Here is a 21,812-nt window from a genome sequence, read left to right as displayed (position 1 = left end):
CTAATGCTTTACCAAATAAATGGAACTCTGACTATCATAATGCAACTGAACTCCACCTTGCTGGATAGCCAGCTCCTTGACCAACCCAGTAAGCCACAAAGCTTCCTTGGCAGCCTCAACCACTGTCATATACTCTGAATCAATAGTAGATAGTGCAACTAGAGACTGAACCATAGACCTCTAACAAATAGGGCTCCCCACAAGAGTGAATACATAACCTGTGGTAGACCTCCTGTCATCCAAGTCCCCTAGATAATCTACATCTACATATCCCACAACTGAAGGATTACCATGTTGTCTGCCAAACATGATGTCATAGTTTATAGTACCCTTTAAGTATTTGAAAATCCACTTGACTGCATCCCAATGTTGTCATCTCAGATTTGATAGAAACTTGCTCACCACACTAACAACTTTTGACAAATCCAGTATTGTACAAACCATAGCATACATTAAGCACCCCACTGCACTAACATATGGAACAATTGACATGTCTTGAACTTCATCATATGTCTTTGGGCACTGAGCGGTAGACAATCTAAAATGATTCACCAAAGGTGTACTCATTGGTTTTGCATTATCCATGTTGAACCTTTCTAATACCCTCTCAACATAGCTACGCTGAGATAACTATAATCTCCTAGAAGTTTTGTCCCTACGAATTTCCATCCCAAGAATTTTCTTGGCCACACCCAAATCCTTCATGTCAAATTCTTTTCTCAATAAAATCTTCAACTTATTGACCTCACTCATACTTTTCACAACAATCAACATATCATCTACATAAAGTAACAAAAAAATAAAAAATAGGAATCATCATCAAGGCTCTTCACATAAACACAACAATCATATTCTCTCTTGTAGCTAATCCAGATCATGTAGGAGTCAAATCGCTTGTACCACTACCTCGAAGACTACCTCAACTCATAAAGTGATTTTCTCAATTTACAGACTAAGTGTTCATGTCTAGGTTTACTGAACCTTTCTGGTTGTATCATGTAAATCAGATCCTTTAAATCACCATAAAGAAAAGCTATCTTTACATCCATCTGCTCCAACTACATATCAAAATGTGCTACCAAACCCAACACTGCCCTGATGGAAGTGTGTCCGACCACAGGGGAGAAGATCTCATTATAATTAACCCTTTTTTCTCTATGAGTAAAGAAGAGCCTTGAACTTTTCTCCCTCCTTTTTTGATATTGCTTCTTTCTTCTTGTACACTCATTTGCATCTTATTGCTCTATTCCCCTCTAAAAGCTCCACTAACTCCCATGTTTGGTTCTTATGAAGAAACTCAATCTCCTCCACCATAGCACCCATTCATCTACTCTTCTCTTGGTAATGTATCACCTCTTGAAAAGTAGTAGGATCTCCGTTACTAGTAATGAGTGCATAAGGAACCAAATCATCAAAACCATACCTGGTGGGTGGCCTGATAGCATGTCTAGGTCTATCTATAGCTACACAGTGATATTGTTGATCTCCTGAATTAGAACTCCCTATATTTTGAACATTGTCTTCTCTACCATGGATCTCTAGCTCTACCTGTACCACATGCTCATTGCTGTTGCAATTTTCTAGCATACGTTTCTCTTCTTCCTAAGTACGTTACAACATGGCTTTCTCATCAAAAACCATGTTTCTACTAATCACCACCTTGTTTGCCTTCGGATCCCAGAGCTTAAAGCCTTTCACCTCTTTTTGATACCCTAAAAAAACATACACTGTCTAGACTTCGCATCAAGCTTTGATCTCTCCTCACTAGAAACATGCACGTAAGTTGGACATCCAAACACCCTTAAACCAAAGTACTTTACCGCGGTGCCTGTCTGCACCTCCTCTGCTAAATTCTCATCTAGTGCTACACTAGGTGGCATGTTAATCAATAAATATGCTATATTCACTCGTTCTACCCAAAAGTTCTTTGCAAGCTGTGCATTCAACTTGAGACAATGAGCTCTTTCACCTATTATTCTGTTCATCCTTTCTACTACACCATTTTGTTGTGGTGTCTTATGTACTATGAAGTGTTTCTTAATCCCCTACTGCTCACACAACTCCGTGTACTTTCAATTTGTGTACTTAGTACCATTGTAGGACCTAAGGCATTCGATCTTCCTCCTTGTATGGTTTTCTACTTTAGTTTTCCACAACTTGAACTTGGCAAACATTTTTTATTTGTGCCGCATGAAGTACACCCAAACCTTTTGTGAGTAGTCATCAATAAAACTCACAAAATACATATGTCATCCTCGTGATGCTTCCCTTACAGCCCCCCAAACATTTTTATGAACATAGACAAGAATTACCTCTATCTTGTGTGTAACTGTCTTGAACTACACCCTAATCTGTTTCCCATGAATATAATACCTGCAGAAATTAAGCTTGCATATTTTGACACCCTTTGATAGATTTCTCTTATGAAGCTCCATCATCCCATGCTCACCTATATGACCTACCGCATATGCCACAAGACTGTGCTATCTGACTCAGACTCTGCAGCAGCAACTCCACCTACAATTGTGGTACCTAGCGGTGCATAAATATTTCCTACTAGTTTCTGCCCCTTCATTATTGTTAAGACACCTTTACTCATCTTTATTACTCTACTTGTAGACTTGTAATTAAATTCATTATAATATAAAAGTGCCTAATGAAATCAGATTCTTCCTTAAATCCAGTATATGTCTAACATGACACAACATTCTAACAACACCATCAAACATTTTAATTCAGATATTCCTTATTCCAACAACTTTGCATAAAGCATCATTACCCATTAAAACAAAAACAGAATTTGCTAACCTATAGGTGTCAAACCAATCTTTATTGGGTGTTATGTGATAGAAGCATGTTGAATCTAGAATCCAAGAATCTATGAGATGATCTGAATTGGATGAAACAGAAAGCATATCCTCGTCACCACTCTCCAAGTCTTCTATTTTCGCTACATTCGCTGACTGTGATGGGCCCTCTTTATTCTTTGTATTCCCCTTCTTTTTCTCTAGATAATCTCGTTTTATGTGCCATTTTTTTTCCTACACTTATAACAAATTTATGTCCTTCCTCTTCATGGATTTAGACCTAGATTTATTGTTACTCGATCCACTCCGAGACTTGTTTCTCCAACATTCCTAGTTACCCCTCACCATAAGCCCTTCACCTTGAAAATCCTCATCACTGGCTTTCTTCCTCTGATGAAAACCTAATAGAGCACTTGTGATCTCCTCCAATTTGAGAGTTTCTTTTCCCCACATCAGAGTTGTAATCAAATTTTTGTATGTAGGAGAAGCAAGTAGGGAATTCAGTAACATCAACATCTTGTCTTTGTCTTCGAACTTCACATCAACTTGCTTCAAATCACTGATGATCTTGTTGAACGTGTTGATATGTTGGTTCATATATGGACCCTCTGACATCTTAAGACCATAGAGTTTCTACTTAAGAGAAAGCTTGTTCGTCAATGACTTGGACATATACCAACTTTCCAATTTCAACCAAACTGCCGCTAGTGATTCCTCATCCATGACATGATACATCACGTCATCAACCAGACAAAGTCTGATAGTTGCCATAGTCTTCACTTTTAGTTCCTTCTAATTTATGGCGTGCATGTTGTTGGCCCTAGAGTGGAGTCTAGAGGGGGAGTGAATGGACTCTTTTGTGTATTTAGACTTTCCTCTACAAAATTATAAATCTTGGCAAGATACAAACAATTATATCACAATATATAAAATATAAATCATGCACAAGACATAAATAAAAAAGTGTAAGAAAGAAAAACTTAACACCGATGTTTAACGTGTTTTGGCATCTTGCCTACGTCCATTCCTTGAGACAGACTCAAGGATTCCATAATCCACTATAAGCCTCATTCAATGATGGAGAATCCTTTACAAATTGGAACAAATCCCTATCACTCACCATGAGCAGCAAGGTTCACCAAGAATCCTTGCACTTCGGTTCACCAAGAACCTTCAACCACAGTTCACCAAGAACCATTTTACAACTTGAGCAAGAAAATGATTTACAACAATAATGCTCCTTGAATGAGCTGATAATAAATACAATCAAACCTCACACAAATCTCTCTAAATAATGATTCACAACTAGAATAAAGATTAAGAGAGATGTTGAGCACTTGAAATATGAACTAAGATGTGCTATGCTTGGGAATGATATTTGATCTACTAAATCGATGTCTAAAACAAGTTTTTAGACTTGTATTTATAGGGAAACTGGGCTACTAGTTGTTTTATGGTTGTTGGGATGATATATTATATGTTTACTTTGAAAACTAGCCGTTTATAGCTATTGGGGACTAAATCTAGACGCAAATTGTTAACTATTTGACCTAATTCGTGGACTATTTGCCCCAATTCGTCGACTAATTGCCCCAATTAGTAGATTGTTTCATCTGGGCAATATTTTGCTTGAGATATTCTACAACTTGCCCCAAATTATCAATTAATATCCCAAATCAGTGAGATTTTTTCTTAGCTTTCCATAATTATCAAGATCACCCTTTTTGGACTTTTCTAGTAAAATTTATACCCCAAATACCAATGGGTATTCAGGAAATATGAGAGGTGCATAACTGAGGTTATAAACCCAACCAGGACCAAGTTTTTAAAAGATTATAACACTAATATGATTTAAAACTTGTCCCATATAAAAATATATCCGAGTAAATGATATTTAAATAAAACTCTTATTTTTTTCTTTGAAAACTCATAAGTACTGAACTTATGATTTGGTGATATCCTATATACTCTTATGTCCTATTTTAATCAAAGTTGAGTATAGGATATTTTCCATAAAACTCATTGTTTTGTTTTTGAAAACTCTCAAGTGTCAAACTATGAAAAACTTATTTTTCATTCAAGTGATATCCTATATACTTGTATGTTAATTAAGGTGTAATCCCAAGAGGGGGTGAATTGGGTATTTTAAAATTTGTGTCACTCAAGTTCTAATTTTGAACTACTTACAACCATACACGTACAACTTAGATGACAAGTAGTTCAGTATTTCTCAACTTATTAATTTTAATGTGTGATTTTATTAATCAATCAATCTTTCCCTATTATTATATTGACATACTAACCTGTTAACACATACACAACAACCACAAAATTAAATGCAAGCGGAAATTAAAAGAGTTAAGGGAAAGAGAGATGCAAATACAGTTTTTAAGAGGTTCAGCCAACCTAGCCTACGTCATTGCCTTGAGCAACTTACTCAAGGATTCCACTAATCCCGCTCCTTTAACTAGGACGGAGCTTTCCATTACAATCCGCTGCTTACAATAGGCGTAGCTTCCTCCTCAACCCAGTTCATAACCTGAACCGTCAATACAACAATAATTACAATTTTCTACAAAACTCAAACACTCCTTAACAAGCTAATGAGTACAATTAAATCCTCATACATACTCAAATGATATAACGTGAAGCTCAATGAGTGTACGTGATGTGGTCAAAAAGGTCTTTTAATAATCTTTGTATAAATATAGATATGACTATTATGCTTCAAAGATTGAATCCAACTAAATGATCTTTGTAAAAGCATATGAAGCACAGTTTGGCTCCAAAGATCTAAACAAATAGTTACTTGCAAAAATGAAGTTGATATGAAATCTTTGAATATAATATATAATAGTGAATGCTTTCAAGGATTTACGCTTTAATAAGTTCTTAAAAAAATTCTTTAGGTAATATATTATATGAAAAAGTCAAGATCTTGCTCTCAACAGATCTTTTAACAATATGATTGTGAGAGTACAAAACTTTGAGAATAAAGATCAATATATCAAAAACGATACCTTGTTTACCAAACCTCAATACCCGACTTGTTTGTGTTGGAATTGGTGTAATCCCAAGTGGGGGTTGAATTGGGCATAAAATATTTCTTCCTAGTTTAAACCAGATGACAATAGTATTACACAACCTAGGGTTTGTCTAAGCATTCTTAATTCCCCCAATCAATCAAGGAAGCAAATATTTAAAGCAAATATGGCATTCACTGTAATTAAATATCTGCATACGTGCATCACATCATATCCCATTTTAATTTAAAGCGTGCATGAAAAATGATTTTCCAATTAGTGCAAACATACATGAGTGCTACATCTCATTTAAATAGAGGTGTGCATGCAAATAATTATAACATTAAATAAAAGCATACACATGCGGAAGTTAAAGTGCAGTAATTAAATGAGATAAGGAGAGAGAGACACACGATATTTGTTATCAAGGTTCAGCCAAACCAGCCTACGTCCCCGCCTTGGGCATACCCCCCAAGGATTCCACTAAACCTGCTCACTTAACGAGCGGAGCAGAAATCGTTTACAACACCTCTTTATACGGGGTGAGGAAAAACCCCAGCTCAATCACCAAGTTGAGCCCAACTGGTCTCCCTTACGGAGTGGAGACACCCCGGTTCAATTTTTGGCTTGAACCTAACCGGTCTCATTTATGGGGCTGAAACTCTCCAGTTCAATTTACGGGCTGAACCCAACCGGTCTCACTTATGGGGCTCAGACTCCCGAGTTCAATTTATGAGATGAACCCAACCAATACATTAAAACCATTTTTGTTCATATTACACGTTTCAAACAATAAGCTGGGATGTACACATTTAAGCTCATATACATGCACTCTCTTATGATATGATATAAGCTCAGTAGAGTAAGGGTGTTTTTCTAAAAATGATTTTGTAATCTTTGAAAAGAATATATATGATAAATGCTTCAAAGATTTTGTCCCTAATAAAAATTTTCTCCTAAAATATATTTCAATAAAAACAGTAGGAGAACTTAGGGCTTTGCTCTAAAAATATTTTTGCAAAAACAATACATATATGATCTTTGATGTGAACTAAATATGCAATAAAAACTCCAAAGATCAAATTGTAATAAAAGTTTTCTCCAACAAAGATTTGCAAAAAAAGATATTTGGAGAAGTTAGGATTTATGCATGAAAAGGTTTTTGCAATAAACACACTCTAAAATAAATGCCCAATAAAAATACTCTCTTCAAAAAATGTTTTCAAAGAAAGAATCAAAGAGAGTCTGGAGAGTATGAAAAGATTTGCCCCAAAGAAAAAAATTTTGCAATAAAAATAGATTTGAGGGAACTTGGATTAGGAAAAGTTAAAATAAATTTGAGAGAAAATTATGGCTAATCAAAGTTTTTAATTTGAGGTTATGAGGGGGGTTTTTTTTATAGATTTTACTCAAAATATGACCGTTAAGGACACGCTGGGTATTTTGAAAAAAGTTTAATTAAAAATTAGCCCCTGATTAGCACAGTTAAAAATAGTAGACCCGCGAGGTTCGATCGACTTAAGCTCGAGTCGGTTGACCGAGCATTGATGTTCGGTCGACCATGGTCGTTTTGAATTGTAAGTTTGGTTGACCATATTAGGGTAATTTTGAACCCTTCGTGGGTTCGGACGACCAAGGCAAAGGTTGGTTTACCATTCATATATGTTGGCCTTACAAGGCTTAACATCTTGTTTTGATGCTAACAAACAAGTAGAACTTAACATGCTTTGTTTAAGCGATGTATTTTTAAGACTTAATGATGAATGCAAGTTTAAAGAATTCATAAAAACTTATATTTCAAAGAAGGATGATCAATATGAAGCTTAAAGCATGGATTCAAAAATGGAGTTAAAGATAAATCTTGAAGATCATGAGAGCATGAGGATTAAAGATAACTTGATGAAAGCTTAAAGAAAGATGAAACAAGTATAAAAGCCTCAAGGAATTCAAGAATTGAAAATTCGAAAGAGTTTAGGAAATTTCATGTAAGTATTTTAAAGAATTTCAATATGGATGCATGAAACTCTTAGGTAAATTTATTAGACGTAGATACCTTTGAACATACTTGAAAAATATTTTTATAAGGTCAAAAATTGTTTCAAAAAGGTTAAAAATCATTTTTGGAATGAAAAGCACCAAAAAGAGGATTTTCCAAATGCTATCAATTTTTCTATATCCGCATTGAGGTGCATTTTTCTCTATCCAAAAATACTTATTTTAAAATTTTTTCAACATAAAAGTTGTATAATTTTATTTTATCTTTCTTTTGACACCAATATCGTCAAATTTGGAGTTACACAGAAAAAGTTATGATCAAAAAACTGAAGGGTGCTCGAAGTTGACAACTTGACAGACGACTGTCAAGAACTGGATAGTCGGCTGTTAGTGCACTTTGAGGCATTTGTTCGTGTTTGGACAGCCGAATGCCACCTTGATGTCCCCTTGGTTTAACTGGATAGATGACTACCACAAATGGACAGTCTACTGCCACGCGACTGTTTTGAATTTTTTTCATAACTGTCAAATTTTTAAATGAGGTTGCTTGGGGCTTAAAATTTGTAAAAACTTGGGGAATACTCCAAGTCACTTGGGGATCAAGTTACATACTTTTTAAAGTCTGTAAATAAGCTTCAAAGATCATTGAATCAATGAAACCAAGAATTAAAATTCAGCAAAAATTCAAAATCTCTCTCAATTGCTCTCAAATTCTCAAGGCTCTCTCTGGCTCTCAAGCTCACATATTGTGCATGAATTCAACTGAGTTTTTGCTGATATTCTTCCACTAGAATTGTGCTACAAATTCTAAATCTTTCAATCATTGAAAGAATTAATCGTTGATATACTTCATTGAGTTTCAAGTTAATTTCCATATTGTTATTTACTTTGATGTATATTAGTTGTGCTATAATTGTTGTACTAACCAGCTCTTTGAGGAGCGAGTTCTTTGTATGCATCTATTTTATTTATTTCTTGTAGATTGACGATTCCAAGGGTTGTTTGAATCATTGGCTAAGCAAGGGATATTACTTAGAGAGGTGGACTTTAGCCTAGTTAAGGAGTGACCAGACGAGGGGATATCGTTTGGAGAAGGCGAGCTCTAGCCTTAACCAAGGAGTGTAGTAAAGGTTTGTTCCGCCCGTTAAAAGAACAAGTTTAGTGAATCCTTTGGTGGTTTTCCAAAGGCGAGGATGTAGGTTGGATATAAGCCAAACCTCGTAAAAATCTCCGTCTCACTCATTCTTTCCCTTACTCTTTATTTTCAGTACATATACAATTGTGTGGATGTTTTGAATATCTAAATCATACAAACTACGTAATTTAGAAATCAAGTAAACTTGAAGTCTAATTTTGATTTGGGTTGCGGAAACCGAAAAGGAGTACGTTGGTTACACCATATATTGCGGAAACCATACGGGAGTACGTTACTTGGTTAACATCCCAAAGATAAATTAACTGAGAGTTTAGTTTGAGTTTTGAATATTGGGAAGAGTGTGAATATTGTGTTGATTGAATGTTATATTGCACATCATATTGAAGAAACAAATCCATCAATACAAGGCTTTATATCAGCAAGTACAAATTTCATATATACAGGGCTTAATTCAAATTTATAACTAGGGCTAACAACAAAAGCTGAAAGTTGAATTTAATATATTGATATATTGTGGCTGAATGGTTTAAAGTTTGAATGTGTTTATATTCCAAAGAGTGTTGAATCTTGCATACTTCCATTAATCTAATAGTGCTGCAGTTAACTTATACTTGAAAAATTAATTGGTTGTTTGGTTTGAATATTGTGTTTAATTGATTGGTTGTTTAATTGTGATGTTGATTGGATAAAGGAAACTAAGTTCTTTAGTGATTAAAGAATTAAAAAAACAAGTCAAGAATCAGCTCAAAGAAATAAACGAAGTATAATCCAATTCACCCCTCCTCTTGGGACTACACCTTGCTTTTCAATATAGATTCGGTCGACCAAGGCCAATTTGAACTACAGGGTTTGGTTGATCAAGTAGTTGGGGCGTCAGAGGTTTATGATTCAGTCAACCAAGGGAGGTGCGTTCAAAATAGAAAGGTCGATCAAGGGAAGTCAATATGTTGACAGAGCCCGGTTGACCGAGCCAATTTGTGCATACTAGATTCAGTCGGCCGAGGCTTGGTCAAATTTTGACCTCGACAAATAGTGCTTTTGGTCGACCGTTGGATTATAACTCAAGAATGGTCGGTCGACCAAGGGCATTAAAATTTACTATTTTGCCCTTAATTTGACCTAAAAAATCCAACTTCGGTCAACCTTCGGTCGACCAAAGTTTGGTCTGGTTCCTTACAGTAAGTCTAAGGTCCTATCTGAGCATATAACCATATCATGCAAATGCAAGCATTATTACAGACCAAATAATAAAAACTTAAATGCATATACAATAAAAAAAAAACTAAATGTCTTCATCTTTGCTCTTTAAGACTTCATGGAATGTGCCAGGATGGTGGGAGCTTTTTGTTCCTCTAGGCTTCCATTTCCAGTCTACTTATGTGTGTGTTGAATTATAACCTATTCAATAACTAAATACACGCATAAGAAACTTATGCTTTGTCAGTATCAAGACAGGGATCATACTCAAAAACTCAACAATTTGCACAAGATCATATGAATGAACACCCTTTTATCTTGAAACTCAACACACGAAATGCCCAAACTTGATGTGAATGCCTTGGAGTGCAGGCAAGAAGTTTGTAATACCTTCAAAGCTCTCAATAAGTATGCAAAAAGTGATGCCCTAGGGTTTAGAGGTTGTATTTATAAGTGTTCTCGCCATCTGCAAGATTTCTGGCCTTTGGATAATTTAAAATAAAAGATTTCCATCCATGTCCACATTGGAGTGTTGTTTAGCGTGATGTACTCGTCGACGAGGGCACACGTTCATCGACGAGTGTTCAACACTCGTTCACCAACGAGAACATGAGTTCATCGCTGAATGGTCTGTCTGAGATTTTTGAGCTCTCAGTATTTTCTCGTTGACGAGAGCAGATCATTCATCGACGAGGCCAGGATGTTCATTGACGAGGCCTTTATTTTTCAGACTTATTGTGCCTCTACAATGACTATCCAACCTAGAACTAATTTAAATAGATTTTTCATGAAATGTATGTGTCCTAAGATCAGTTTAGGTCTTTTTGAGCTTCCAACTACATCATATGAGATATGTAAATTTAAACAATACTAAATACCCATTACAATTGAAAACTTGAAGCTTCTTCATCATTTCGCTCTTCAAATTCCATGGAGTGTGTGAGGTTATATATGCTTTAAGATCCTCATGGCTTCCACGACTTTCTTACCTTCCGTGCATGCTAAGTAATGATCATGTTCACAATCTCAATGCACATGTGAGATATTATGTGATTTGTCATTATCAAAACAATATTGGACTCATAGAGTCAACATTGTATGTACTAATATGCACATGAATTTTGCTCAACTTTTGCTCAAACATTCCCCATTACATATGATTCTACATTAGCTTCCTTGGATGTGCTTGAGTTCTTCTGAGTAAGTATCCATCTTGATCTTTCCTACTCAAACGTCTACTCTGTTCGATCTTTGCCTTTGATCTAGTTCCTTCATGTATTTGTCACTTGTACCTATACTAACTTGATCTGCAAAGAAGGATTGCACTTGGAACTATAAAAATGTTAATATCATCAAAACACATTAAATATAATTATGTAGTCACTAAGGCTAACAATCTCCTCCTTTTTGAGATGTCTAACCTATTAAAATTTTACTTAATCTTTACATTTGAGTTTGTACTTATCATCTTGATATGCAAAAATTATTTTACTTAGAACCACTAATGGATTGTTATCATCAAAACATGATAATTAAGATCATGTAGCTACCAAGGCTAAAAATCTTCCCCTTTTTGATGATGGAAAACCATTGGTGTTCTTACAGGATATTATTGAAAGCCCCCCCTTGATTTATGCATATAGTTTGAATAAGTTATAAATTTTGCTTCCCCTTACTATATGCATATAAGGCGCAATTAAATTATTCAACTAGATATTTCATATTCAAAGGAGCTATATAATAAACAATACAAAAATTAGAAAGTTCTTTAAGATAAAGCAACAAACGAACAGAACTTTCATTAAAACATATTAAGTAGCAAATCCAAACTTTTAGTTAAATCATTTTAAGCACTGCCACAAATTTGTACTTAATACACCTACCTATAGTAACCAACCTATAACACCAGGCTACTTCTCTCCCTTTGATCATCATAAAAAAAAGAAGAAGAACTATTTATTTAGCTTAAAGTGGCCTAAAAGCATATTAAGACCAATTTCATGTTGGTGAGGCGAGTATGTGCTGAACCAAAACGTTAACCTACCTTGGTTGATTTCTGTTGATGGTTTCTTTTGAAACCACTGATAGTTTGGTGCAGAACCAAACCATCAGTTTTACTAGATTAGCTTCCATGACTAATTTCATACTTTATGAAGAATGAATGATTTTGAAAATTAAGAATTATATTATTGTAATTGATTAAGCAACAATTGATTGAGTACTTATGAGTGAAACTCTCAATGGAATATGGAATAGATACTCTTACAAGGGATACTTCAACGATGAATAAATAAGAGTATAAGAAGAAATTTTTCTTCTTTTTGAATCAACCATAAGTTAGTGCATGCTCGACAACTAATTGCATTGCACAAACACAATGATGCTTATGGTAAATAGGTTCTTGATCAATCATGAATGTTTATTTAGAGAACCTATTATTGCTTTGAGATTTTGATAAGATGAATTTCATGTCTATTCAACGTTTGGCACGAATGATTGTAAGGATCTAAAAAGTTTCTTTTCATCCTAAGAAGTTTCTTATTTGATTCTCAAAGCAAGACTTACCTTGATTCAAGTGAGTTAAGGATAAGATCTAGTCTATTCATCACTTGGCACTCAGAGGCTTCCATTATTGCCACTACAGAGGACAAATTTTCCTCTAACGGTAAGAGATGTTGATTTATGTGGCAAGTTAGCAGCTCTAGGATATGTCTATATAAGCATAGCATAATATATGATATTGAATTTTTCTAAGCATTTTGTTGAGCTCTTGAAGCTTTTGTTGAGCAAATATCTCAACAAAGTGAGTTTTAGATAAGAGGTAGATAATTCCAATGTTAAAATAACCTCTCTGAATTACTTTGGTATTGCTTTCTAGATTAGCATCCAAATAATGAGTCGTATATTCCTTGGAAGGGGATGCTTATCAGATTTGAGTATAGCTCGAGAGCTATTTTTCAATTTATTACATAATTTCAAAGTAATTATAAGTGGACATTTTCCATAACGATTTCATGCTTGCGATTTAAGCATGATAAGTATGTCCTTACTACTCGGCAATGAGCATTTAGGATTATACAAAACTTTATTGAACAATGCTCTTGGTAATAGGAGACATGTTCTCCCGATTTGCCACTAATGGGAAAGTGCCATAAACTAAGTATATACTCATAATTTTGAGCAAGAATATAATACTATGAATATAAAATTCTTTACCAATGATTTGGTAAAGATTTCCTATGGAAAAGAATGCTACTGGTTAAGGAGTTTTCTCTCATGTCAAGCATAGAGCGAGGGATACTCTATCTTGAGACAATGAAAACACGAATTCCTTAGTAAATGCCTCAAATTTGGCGCGAAATTATACTTATGAGTATTCATAAGTAGAAAACTACTTTAGAATCTATTAGTGCTCATAACTAGAATTTGAGAAGGTTTCTACTACCAGAGTTGGGCATATTGATCCTAGGTGATGACTGAATTTTCATGCCTTAAGAATGCCTTTGAAATTTGATCAAGCATTCAACATTTATGTTCAAAGTGAGCAAGTTGTTATGATTCAATCCCCTAAAACTCAACTTCATGTATGTGATAAGTTATGTTATGCTTTAGATATTCTTACTATGTTTCTAAATTTTAAGCATATATCATCAAAAACAGATTATGTAACTAAGGAATATATCTCTTGTCCATAAGAGATGGATTTACTTACTAAAGTATGCTTTTGAATCCTTTATTCAAAACCTAAGTTATTCAAATCAGAAATAGAACGTTTCTATTTTCACCTAAAAATAGGCTAGTTAAGTCCTTTTCCCTTGGACATTTTGAAGGAATGATATCTTATGAAGACTGATGTCTTACAAAATCACATATTGTTTCATTCCTTTCTAGTCTTTAAAGAATAAGCCTAATTATAGAGCTTGTGAGGGTGTGCATGCTTACTTTATCCCATAAGTTATAGCCAATACTTTTAAATAGAAATTAACCAACTAATAAGGATAAACATAGTCAAAATATCATAATGGATTTATCATTTGAACTCATCACATTGGCTTATTTTTCTAAAGTCCCCATCGTAGTAATTAAACAATTATTATGAGTAATATGGGATTTTATACCATAAGCACAATTTTGGCAAGTGCCTGTAAACTTTTCACTATATAGATTCACTTAGTCATCACTATCCCTTTTTACCTAGGTTTGGTTAAATCTACCTAAATCCTATTTTCTAATCCTAGGTTCTAAGGAAGCAATATTCAAAAAATCATGTAGTTTTTTTTGGTAACCATTCTTCCTTGGGTCCTAAGGGGTTGATTTTCTTAACTACCGATTATAGCTTCCTTTCTTTGCCTCTAGCTCCTCTATAAGGGCAAAAATAACGAATGTGCCCTTTTCTTTCACAATACAAGCATATTTTGTTTGCATGTGAGGGTTTTCCCTTATTAACCCTATATTTTCTTAATGAGGCATACCCATGAAGAGGATTTAAAATTCTTTTTGTAAAAACTATTTCTTTTAACTCCTAAGAATTTATTGGAGTTTTCTTTTCCTCTTGTAAATTCATTAATAGTTTTTTCCATGATCTTCATCTTCTTTTTCAAGAGAGTATTTAAAAAAAAAAAAATTTTCAATTTGATTTTTCAAATTTCCTACTTCTACTTGAAAAACTTCACGGTCTTTTTGAGCATTTTCAATATGCTCCTCATTTTCCCTTTTAAGGGAATTATTTTCTTCTTTCAAAGAGAGTTCCCTTAGTTTAAATAAAGCAAGTTCTTTCTTAATATTTTTTTTTCTTTTTACTAAAACTAATTCATCAAATAATTTAGCACAATTATTCACTAATTCATCATATGAAGGAGTATAATCATCATCATCATTCGAACTTATTTCCTCTTGTTCATTGGCTATGAATCAAGAATGTGTTTCTCCTAATGTATCTAGGTGAGTAGCACTAGATGAATCTAAGGTAAAACCTATTTCTTTCTTAGGCTCTTCATAGGTGTTTTGAAGCATATTCCACATTTCTTTTGCGGTTTCACATTCGCAAATACAACTATATTCATTATCACTTAAGCTACAATAAAGAAAATGTTTTGTTTTTGAAGTTGTACTAGCTTTTTTTTTTTTTTTTTCGTGTTTGACGTCTCTTCTATTTCTTTCGGTTCCCCTTCTTCATTTTTTTAGATGTAGTCTCCTTTTGCAACAACCTGCCACATCTCAAGATCATGTAAATGAATGAAGATTATCATTCAATTCTTCCATGCTAGGCAGTTGGAGCCGTTAAACAACGATGGTTTCGTCACGGATAGTCCTTGGGAAGAGGTGTCCACAATATATGTCATTTGATCTTTATGCTCTTCAAATTACTCTGATAATATAAGTGTCTTGCTCTGATACCATTTGTTGGCCCTAAAGTAGAGTCTAGAGAGGGGGGGGGGGGGAGAGAGGGTGAATGGACTTTTTTGCATATTTAGGCTTTCCTCTATAAAATAATAAAACTTGACAAGATACAAGCAATTATATCACAATATATAAAATATAAATCATGTACAAGAAATAAATAAAAGAGTGTAGAGAAGAGAAACTTAACACCGATGTTTAGTGTGGTTCAGCCTCTTACCTACGTCCACGCCTTAAGACACACTCAAGGATTCCAAAATTCACTATATGCATCCTTCACTAGCGGAGAAGCCTTCACAAATAGGAATAATCCCTATCGCTCACCAAGAGCCACAAGGTTCAGTTCACCAAGAACCTTCACACGGGAACCACCCTTTCGCTCACCATGGGCCGCAAGGTTCACCAAGAATCCTTACACTTCGGTGCACTAAGAACCTTCAACCACGGTTCACTAAGAACCCTTTTACAACTTGAGGAAGAAAATGATTTACAATAATAATGCTCCTTCAAGAGCTCATAATAAATACAATCAAACCTCACACAAATCTCTCCATGTAATGATTCACAACTAGAATAAAGAGTAAGAGAGATGTTAAGCACGTGAAATATGAACTAAAATGTGGCGTGCTTGGGAATGATATATGAACTACTAAATCAATGTCTAAAACAAGTCTTTGGACTTTTATTTATAGGTAAAATGGGTTACTACCCATTTTATGGCTGTTGGGATGATATATTATATATTTACTTTGAAAACTAGCCATTTATAGCCATTGGGGACTGAATCCCGATGCAAATTGTCGACTGTTTGACCTAATTCATGGACTATTTGGCCCAATTTGTTGACTAATCTTCCCAATTAGGTGACTATTTCATCCGGGCAACATTTGGCTTGAAATTGTCGACTAATATCCCAAAGAAGAAAAACTGATGTTGACCTTGTAGGTCATACCCTGTTTTAATTATGACAAATATTCAGGTATTTAATGTCTGCTGAGTTGATATGCATGTTTATCTTGGCAATATCATATGATGGCACTCGGAGACCTGAAGGAAAATGAAGACCCAGAATGTTTTTTTTATTTGTTGTAATCTATATTTTATTCTTCCGGGTCTATAATAATAATTATCCTAGGTCTGTAATAATCTACATATCATGCATATAGGACTATAAACTCAAGACCTTAAAATGACCTTAGGGATCACTCTTCGGTTGATCGACGCCGGGTTTTTGGGACTAACTCAAAGACCTTAAAAAGTTCCTAGGTCCTTACACAAACACATAAGATAGTCCCCATAATCACTTATATTATCAGGGGAAATAATTGAATTGAAATAGGACATAAAAGGCCAAATTTGTGAGGTTTCGGGCAACCGAACCCTGGTGTTCAAAACACCTTGAGCGACCGAACCTTTGACCAGTCAGAAGGTTGACTTGGTTTCGGGTGACCTAACCAAAAATGACCGTAGGGTCCTCGGGTGACCGAATCTCGAACTTTTGGAAATCGCCTCGATTCAGCAAACTGAACCCACATTTAGGCACCTGAACCTCAAAAATGCACTTTTCCTATTGTGTCTGTTCAGGCGACCGAACCACGGATTAGGTGCCCAAAACTCTCGGGTTGGTCCAACTTTTAACCGAGGTAAATAGGGTTAAATGGGGTTAATTTTCTTAAACAATTTTAAAATATTTTTAATAATACCCATTGAGTCCCCAACGGCCATAATTTTGTCTATGCCTATATATACAAGCTCATTTGAAAAATTAAGATACGATTAGCACTTAAATTATCTTGAAAATCCTCTGAAATTTTAAGTGCCTATTTTTCACATACAAACTCAATACACTTTCCTATTGTGATTCCTTTGATAAACCAAGTTTATTGAGAGTGTTATTGAGTGATCTTGAGTAGCTACACTTGCTCAAAACTCTCCTCACTTGAGATTGATTGCTTGATTTTGTTGGAGAGTTTTAGCTAAGGTTTTTCCCTAGTATAATGTATACTCTTTGTGTGGGAAAACCTTGTAGCTAGTGGGTCTTTGCATCACCATTGCAAGACTCACTAAGCTTGTATTTTGATTGTGCAAATACATTTTTACAAGCATACTTTTCAAATATCTCTTGAGCTATATTTTTGAGAAAATCATTTGTGAGATATTTTGAACACTCTTGTTGCAAATCTTTGAAACCCTTGCTATGATTAATCAATATTGATACTTGGTTCTAAAGATAGATTAATTGTACACTCTTTGTGGTTATTGCATATTAATAGTTGTAAGAGTGTAGTTGGACACTTATTGCAAAAAACTTATAGTTTCTATATATTGTGTTGATGTGCATTGATTACTAATTTGTATTGGTACATATCTGCTTATTGGAGAAGCATTATATTGTACATGATTTGTATTGTAATTTTGTTGTATTCCAGGCGTGGCTTGAGGGGGTTTTGTAATGTCCCTCAATAAAATATAACATAATAAATCAAGATGGTCAACCCGAACCCGTGGGTAGCGGGGACACCTGTGAGGCACAACGGAAAACCTAGCAGCAGTAAACATACAATCTCGAATATCCAATCATAAAACATAATACCAGAGCTTTATATAACATTCCCAAAATACTGTATTTATTTACAATCTTTCAAAAAATCAAAAATGACACTAGGACCTTACAACAGAAAGTCTCCTAGTCCTAGTTCAACGCTTACCCTTCTAGTAGGGAAGCTCCACTCACTCAACAGCGTCCTTGACCCGCCGGTTTCTCTAGGATTCCTGAAAAATGTGTTAATGTTGGGGGTGAGACACGTCTCAGTAAGGGAAAATAAACTAAATACATCTGTGTGACAACATGAACATTTAAAGTGCTTATATATATATACAGTACATTTCACAACTCTGGAAATAATCATAATATCATTCTGGATAATCATGTACTTCCATATTTGCTAATAAATCATAACATACATAAGCATCTGTTATAACTGTAATACTGAAAATCTACCCAGGATGAATAGCTAGCAATGTCATGTATTACCCCCCATGATGGGTTGTGCAGCCCGAAGGTGGGACCCAACAATGGCTGGCCGACCACTGCCTAATCAAATATGTCTGTAAGTACGATGGGCCCGCCACACCCTGGTCCGGACTTCCAGGTGGACGTCTACACTCTATTGAAAGCTACATCGACTATCCATCTCCCATCCCCTTATGGGATGGTTAGCACTAATCTGACGTAGATATCTGATCTACAATATAGCTACAGTACCGAGCCCTGAACTAAACTAAACTAACATCCTGGTTGTAATAACATATAATACATGAACATACATAACATCATCACGGCCTCGTGCCGAAAACATAGATACGACCTCGTGCCGAAATCATAAATACATAGCCTCGGCCAAAATCATAAATACGGCCTCGTGCCGATAATATAAATACATGGTCTCACGCCAAAATCGTAAATACGGTCTCGTGCCGATAATAAATACATGGCCTCGCGCCAAAATCGTAAATATGGCCTCGTGCTGATAATATAAATACATAGCCTCACGCCAATAACATAAATACGTTTCAGGTATTTACATTCTGAAAATAACTCATTTTTTATATATTCATCAAACTCAGTATAACATAACTCGTCTTTTCAAAATACCTGGAAATATGCTTGCTTGTAAAATCATTCATATCTTGATTCACTTCACATAAAAATAATGTTCATGCCACACATATGTCGTTTAAAGTCATGCTTTATATTCTGAAAATCATCATTTTTGGCATCTCGTACATACATATATATTTTAATCATAATAGCAGTATTTTCCAAATGCACATTTCATCTATAATATACAAGTAGAACATTTGCTTTTCTGAAAATAAATTTACTCATAATCAATAATAAATTGTGTGAAAAATAACTATTTTAATTTATTCCCTTACCTAGCTACTGAAATAGCCCCCAAAATATCCTAGGCTAACCCCCGTATGACTTCCTGATCAATACCTTGAAACTCAAAACTCATAGTATTAAACATTAGTATTTTCATGCGTACATCAATTTCTATAACTACCATAAAGTCTAATTTGGCTTAAAAAGTCTTACCTCAACTCTGAGATGATTTCCAACTTCATTTCCCCAACGATCCGCTCCGGCAAACTTGTAGGGAACTTTGCCAGGAGCGTCGTGGTAGCCTCAGATCTTCGATCCGGCATAAAACTAGCCCAAAATAGAAGAGAGAGAGTGAGAGGGCCAAAGAGGAGAGAGAGAGAGAGAGAGAGAGAGAGAGAGAGAGTGAGAGTGGAAAGGAAGCTTCAAATGAAATAAAAATCGGATTTTTAGTATTTATAAAAAGCAGAATTTGTCGACGAGCCCGACCTTCGTCGACGAGTTCTTCATAAATTTTGTTGACGAAATTTAGGCTGCCTTAGAACCCCTCTCGATATTTTCTTGTCGACGAAGCCTTGTGTTCATCAACGAAATTCTTAAAGCTTTCATCGACGAAACCCTGTGTTCGTCGACGAATTCAGGCAATCTCTTAAAAATTATTTTATTCCCCAAATGTAATGTCGTCAACGAAGTCTACGGCCTTCTTCTATTTCTGTCTCTATTTCCCTATCTCTTTATTACTCAAATTTCCATTTTAAATTCGGGTCGTTACAGGTTTGATTTAACCTGTAAGGATAAGGTGTTAGGGCTTTCTTTGCCCTGCAAGGAGAGGTTGTAAAGGTTGAGTTCAGTCCTATTCTAATTGACCTGGTTGTAATCCGGTGTTGCTCCACTTGTGAAGTGAGTCATAGTGGAATCCTCGGGCTTGCAAGCTAGAGGTGGGGATGTGGGCAATATTGGCCGAACCCCGATAACATTTCTTGTGCGTGCTTTTAATTTTTGCATTTTAAATTCCAACATGAATGTTTGTAATTTACTATTATGAATGATTGGGTTTATAATTGCATAGATAGACCCTATGTTGAGTAATACTGTCGCTAGATTAGTTGAACCTATGAGAGAAATTTTAAATATCCAATTCACCCCTCCTTTTGGGTTTGCACCAGAGTCAACAATTGATCAACATGAAAATTATGGGATTTTTTCTTAGCTTTCCATAGATACCAAGATTGCCTTTTTTAGACTTTACTAGCAAAAGTTATGCCCCAAATACTGAAAGGTGTTCAGGAAATTTGAGAGGTGCATAACTGAGATTTTAAACCCAATTAGGACCAATATTTTAAAAGATTATAGCACTAATTTGATTTAAAACTTGCCCCATATAAAAATATATCTCAGTAAAGGATATTTTTATAAAACTCTTGTTTTTACTTTGAAAACTCATAAGTACTGAACTTATGATTTGGTGATATCCTATTTACTCTTATGTCTTATTTTAATCAAAGTTGAGTATAAGATATTTTCCACAAAACTCATTGTTTTTTTTTTTTTTGAAAACTCTTAAGCATCAAACTATGAAAAACTTATTTTTCATTTAAGTGATATCCTATATACTCGTATGTAATAATATGCACATGCATTTTGCTCAACTCTTGCTTAGTAATCATGCGTGAAACAAAACTGCAAGAGTTACAATAAACACTACCTCAAACATTCTCCATTACATATGATTCTGTATTAGCTTCCTTGGATGTTCTTGAGTTCTTCCAAATGAGTGTCCATCTTGATCTTTCCTACTCGAACGTCTTCTCAGTCCGATCTTTGTCTTTGATCTAGTACCTTTATGTATTTGTCACTTGTACCTGTACTAACTTGATCGGCAAAGATGGATTACACTTGGAACTACAAATAGATTAATATCATCGAAACATATTAAATATAATTATATAGCCACTAAGGCTAACATATGCCTTCCGGCTGCCTTTCGTATAACGCCTTCACCATGTCCTACCGCACTAACAAATCCTCGACCCCCCTCTACTGTAATCCAAAATTTCTAGATTTGTCAAACTTGACCATGTCGAACTTCACAGAAGAAATCCCAGACATCGTGACCTTTGCTCTAATACCAATTTTCGTGAAACATGGGACAATTAGGATGAATAGTACAAAAAAAACACAGAGATGAAGCGACAAAAACACACGGATTTAACATGGTTCGATAGTATGCCTATATCCACTAGAGTGAACGGTGGTTGTATTTCAATATATCAAAGTAGGATTACATCATATATATTTATACTGACCCTAATTGTACAAAAGGTATTATAAAAAATCCTCAAATTACC

General features: G+C 34.9%; 1 protein-coding gene across 1 annotated transcript in view; it reads right to left on the bottom strand.

The window, feature by feature from the left end:
- The window catches only part of LOC131143931 (cysteine proteinase COT44-like), a 49,208-nt gene continuing 27,396 nt past the window's right edge, over positions 1-21,812 (bottom strand). The window contains exons 2-5 of the mRNA XM_058092285.1: positions 1,424-1,548; positions 452-538; positions 219-298; positions 1-134 (exon numbers count right to left, since the gene is read on the bottom strand). Coding sequence (XP_057948268.1) covers positions 1-134; positions 219-298; positions 452-538; positions 1,424-1,548 — 426 coding nt within the window. The remainder of the gene's footprint in view (positions 135-218; positions 299-451; positions 539-1,423; positions 1,549-21,812) is intronic.

Source organism: Malania oleifera, chromosome 12 (genome assembly GCF_029873635.1).
Source record: "Malania oleifera isolate guangnan ecotype guangnan chromosome 12, ASM2987363v1, whole genome shotgun sequence".
Lineage (NCBI taxonomy): Eukaryota > Viridiplantae > Streptophyta > Magnoliopsida > Santalales > Ximeniaceae > Malania > Malania oleifera.
The sequence above is the reverse complement of the archived record's forward strand: the minus strand, read 5'-3'. Positions and strand labels throughout refer to the sequence as shown.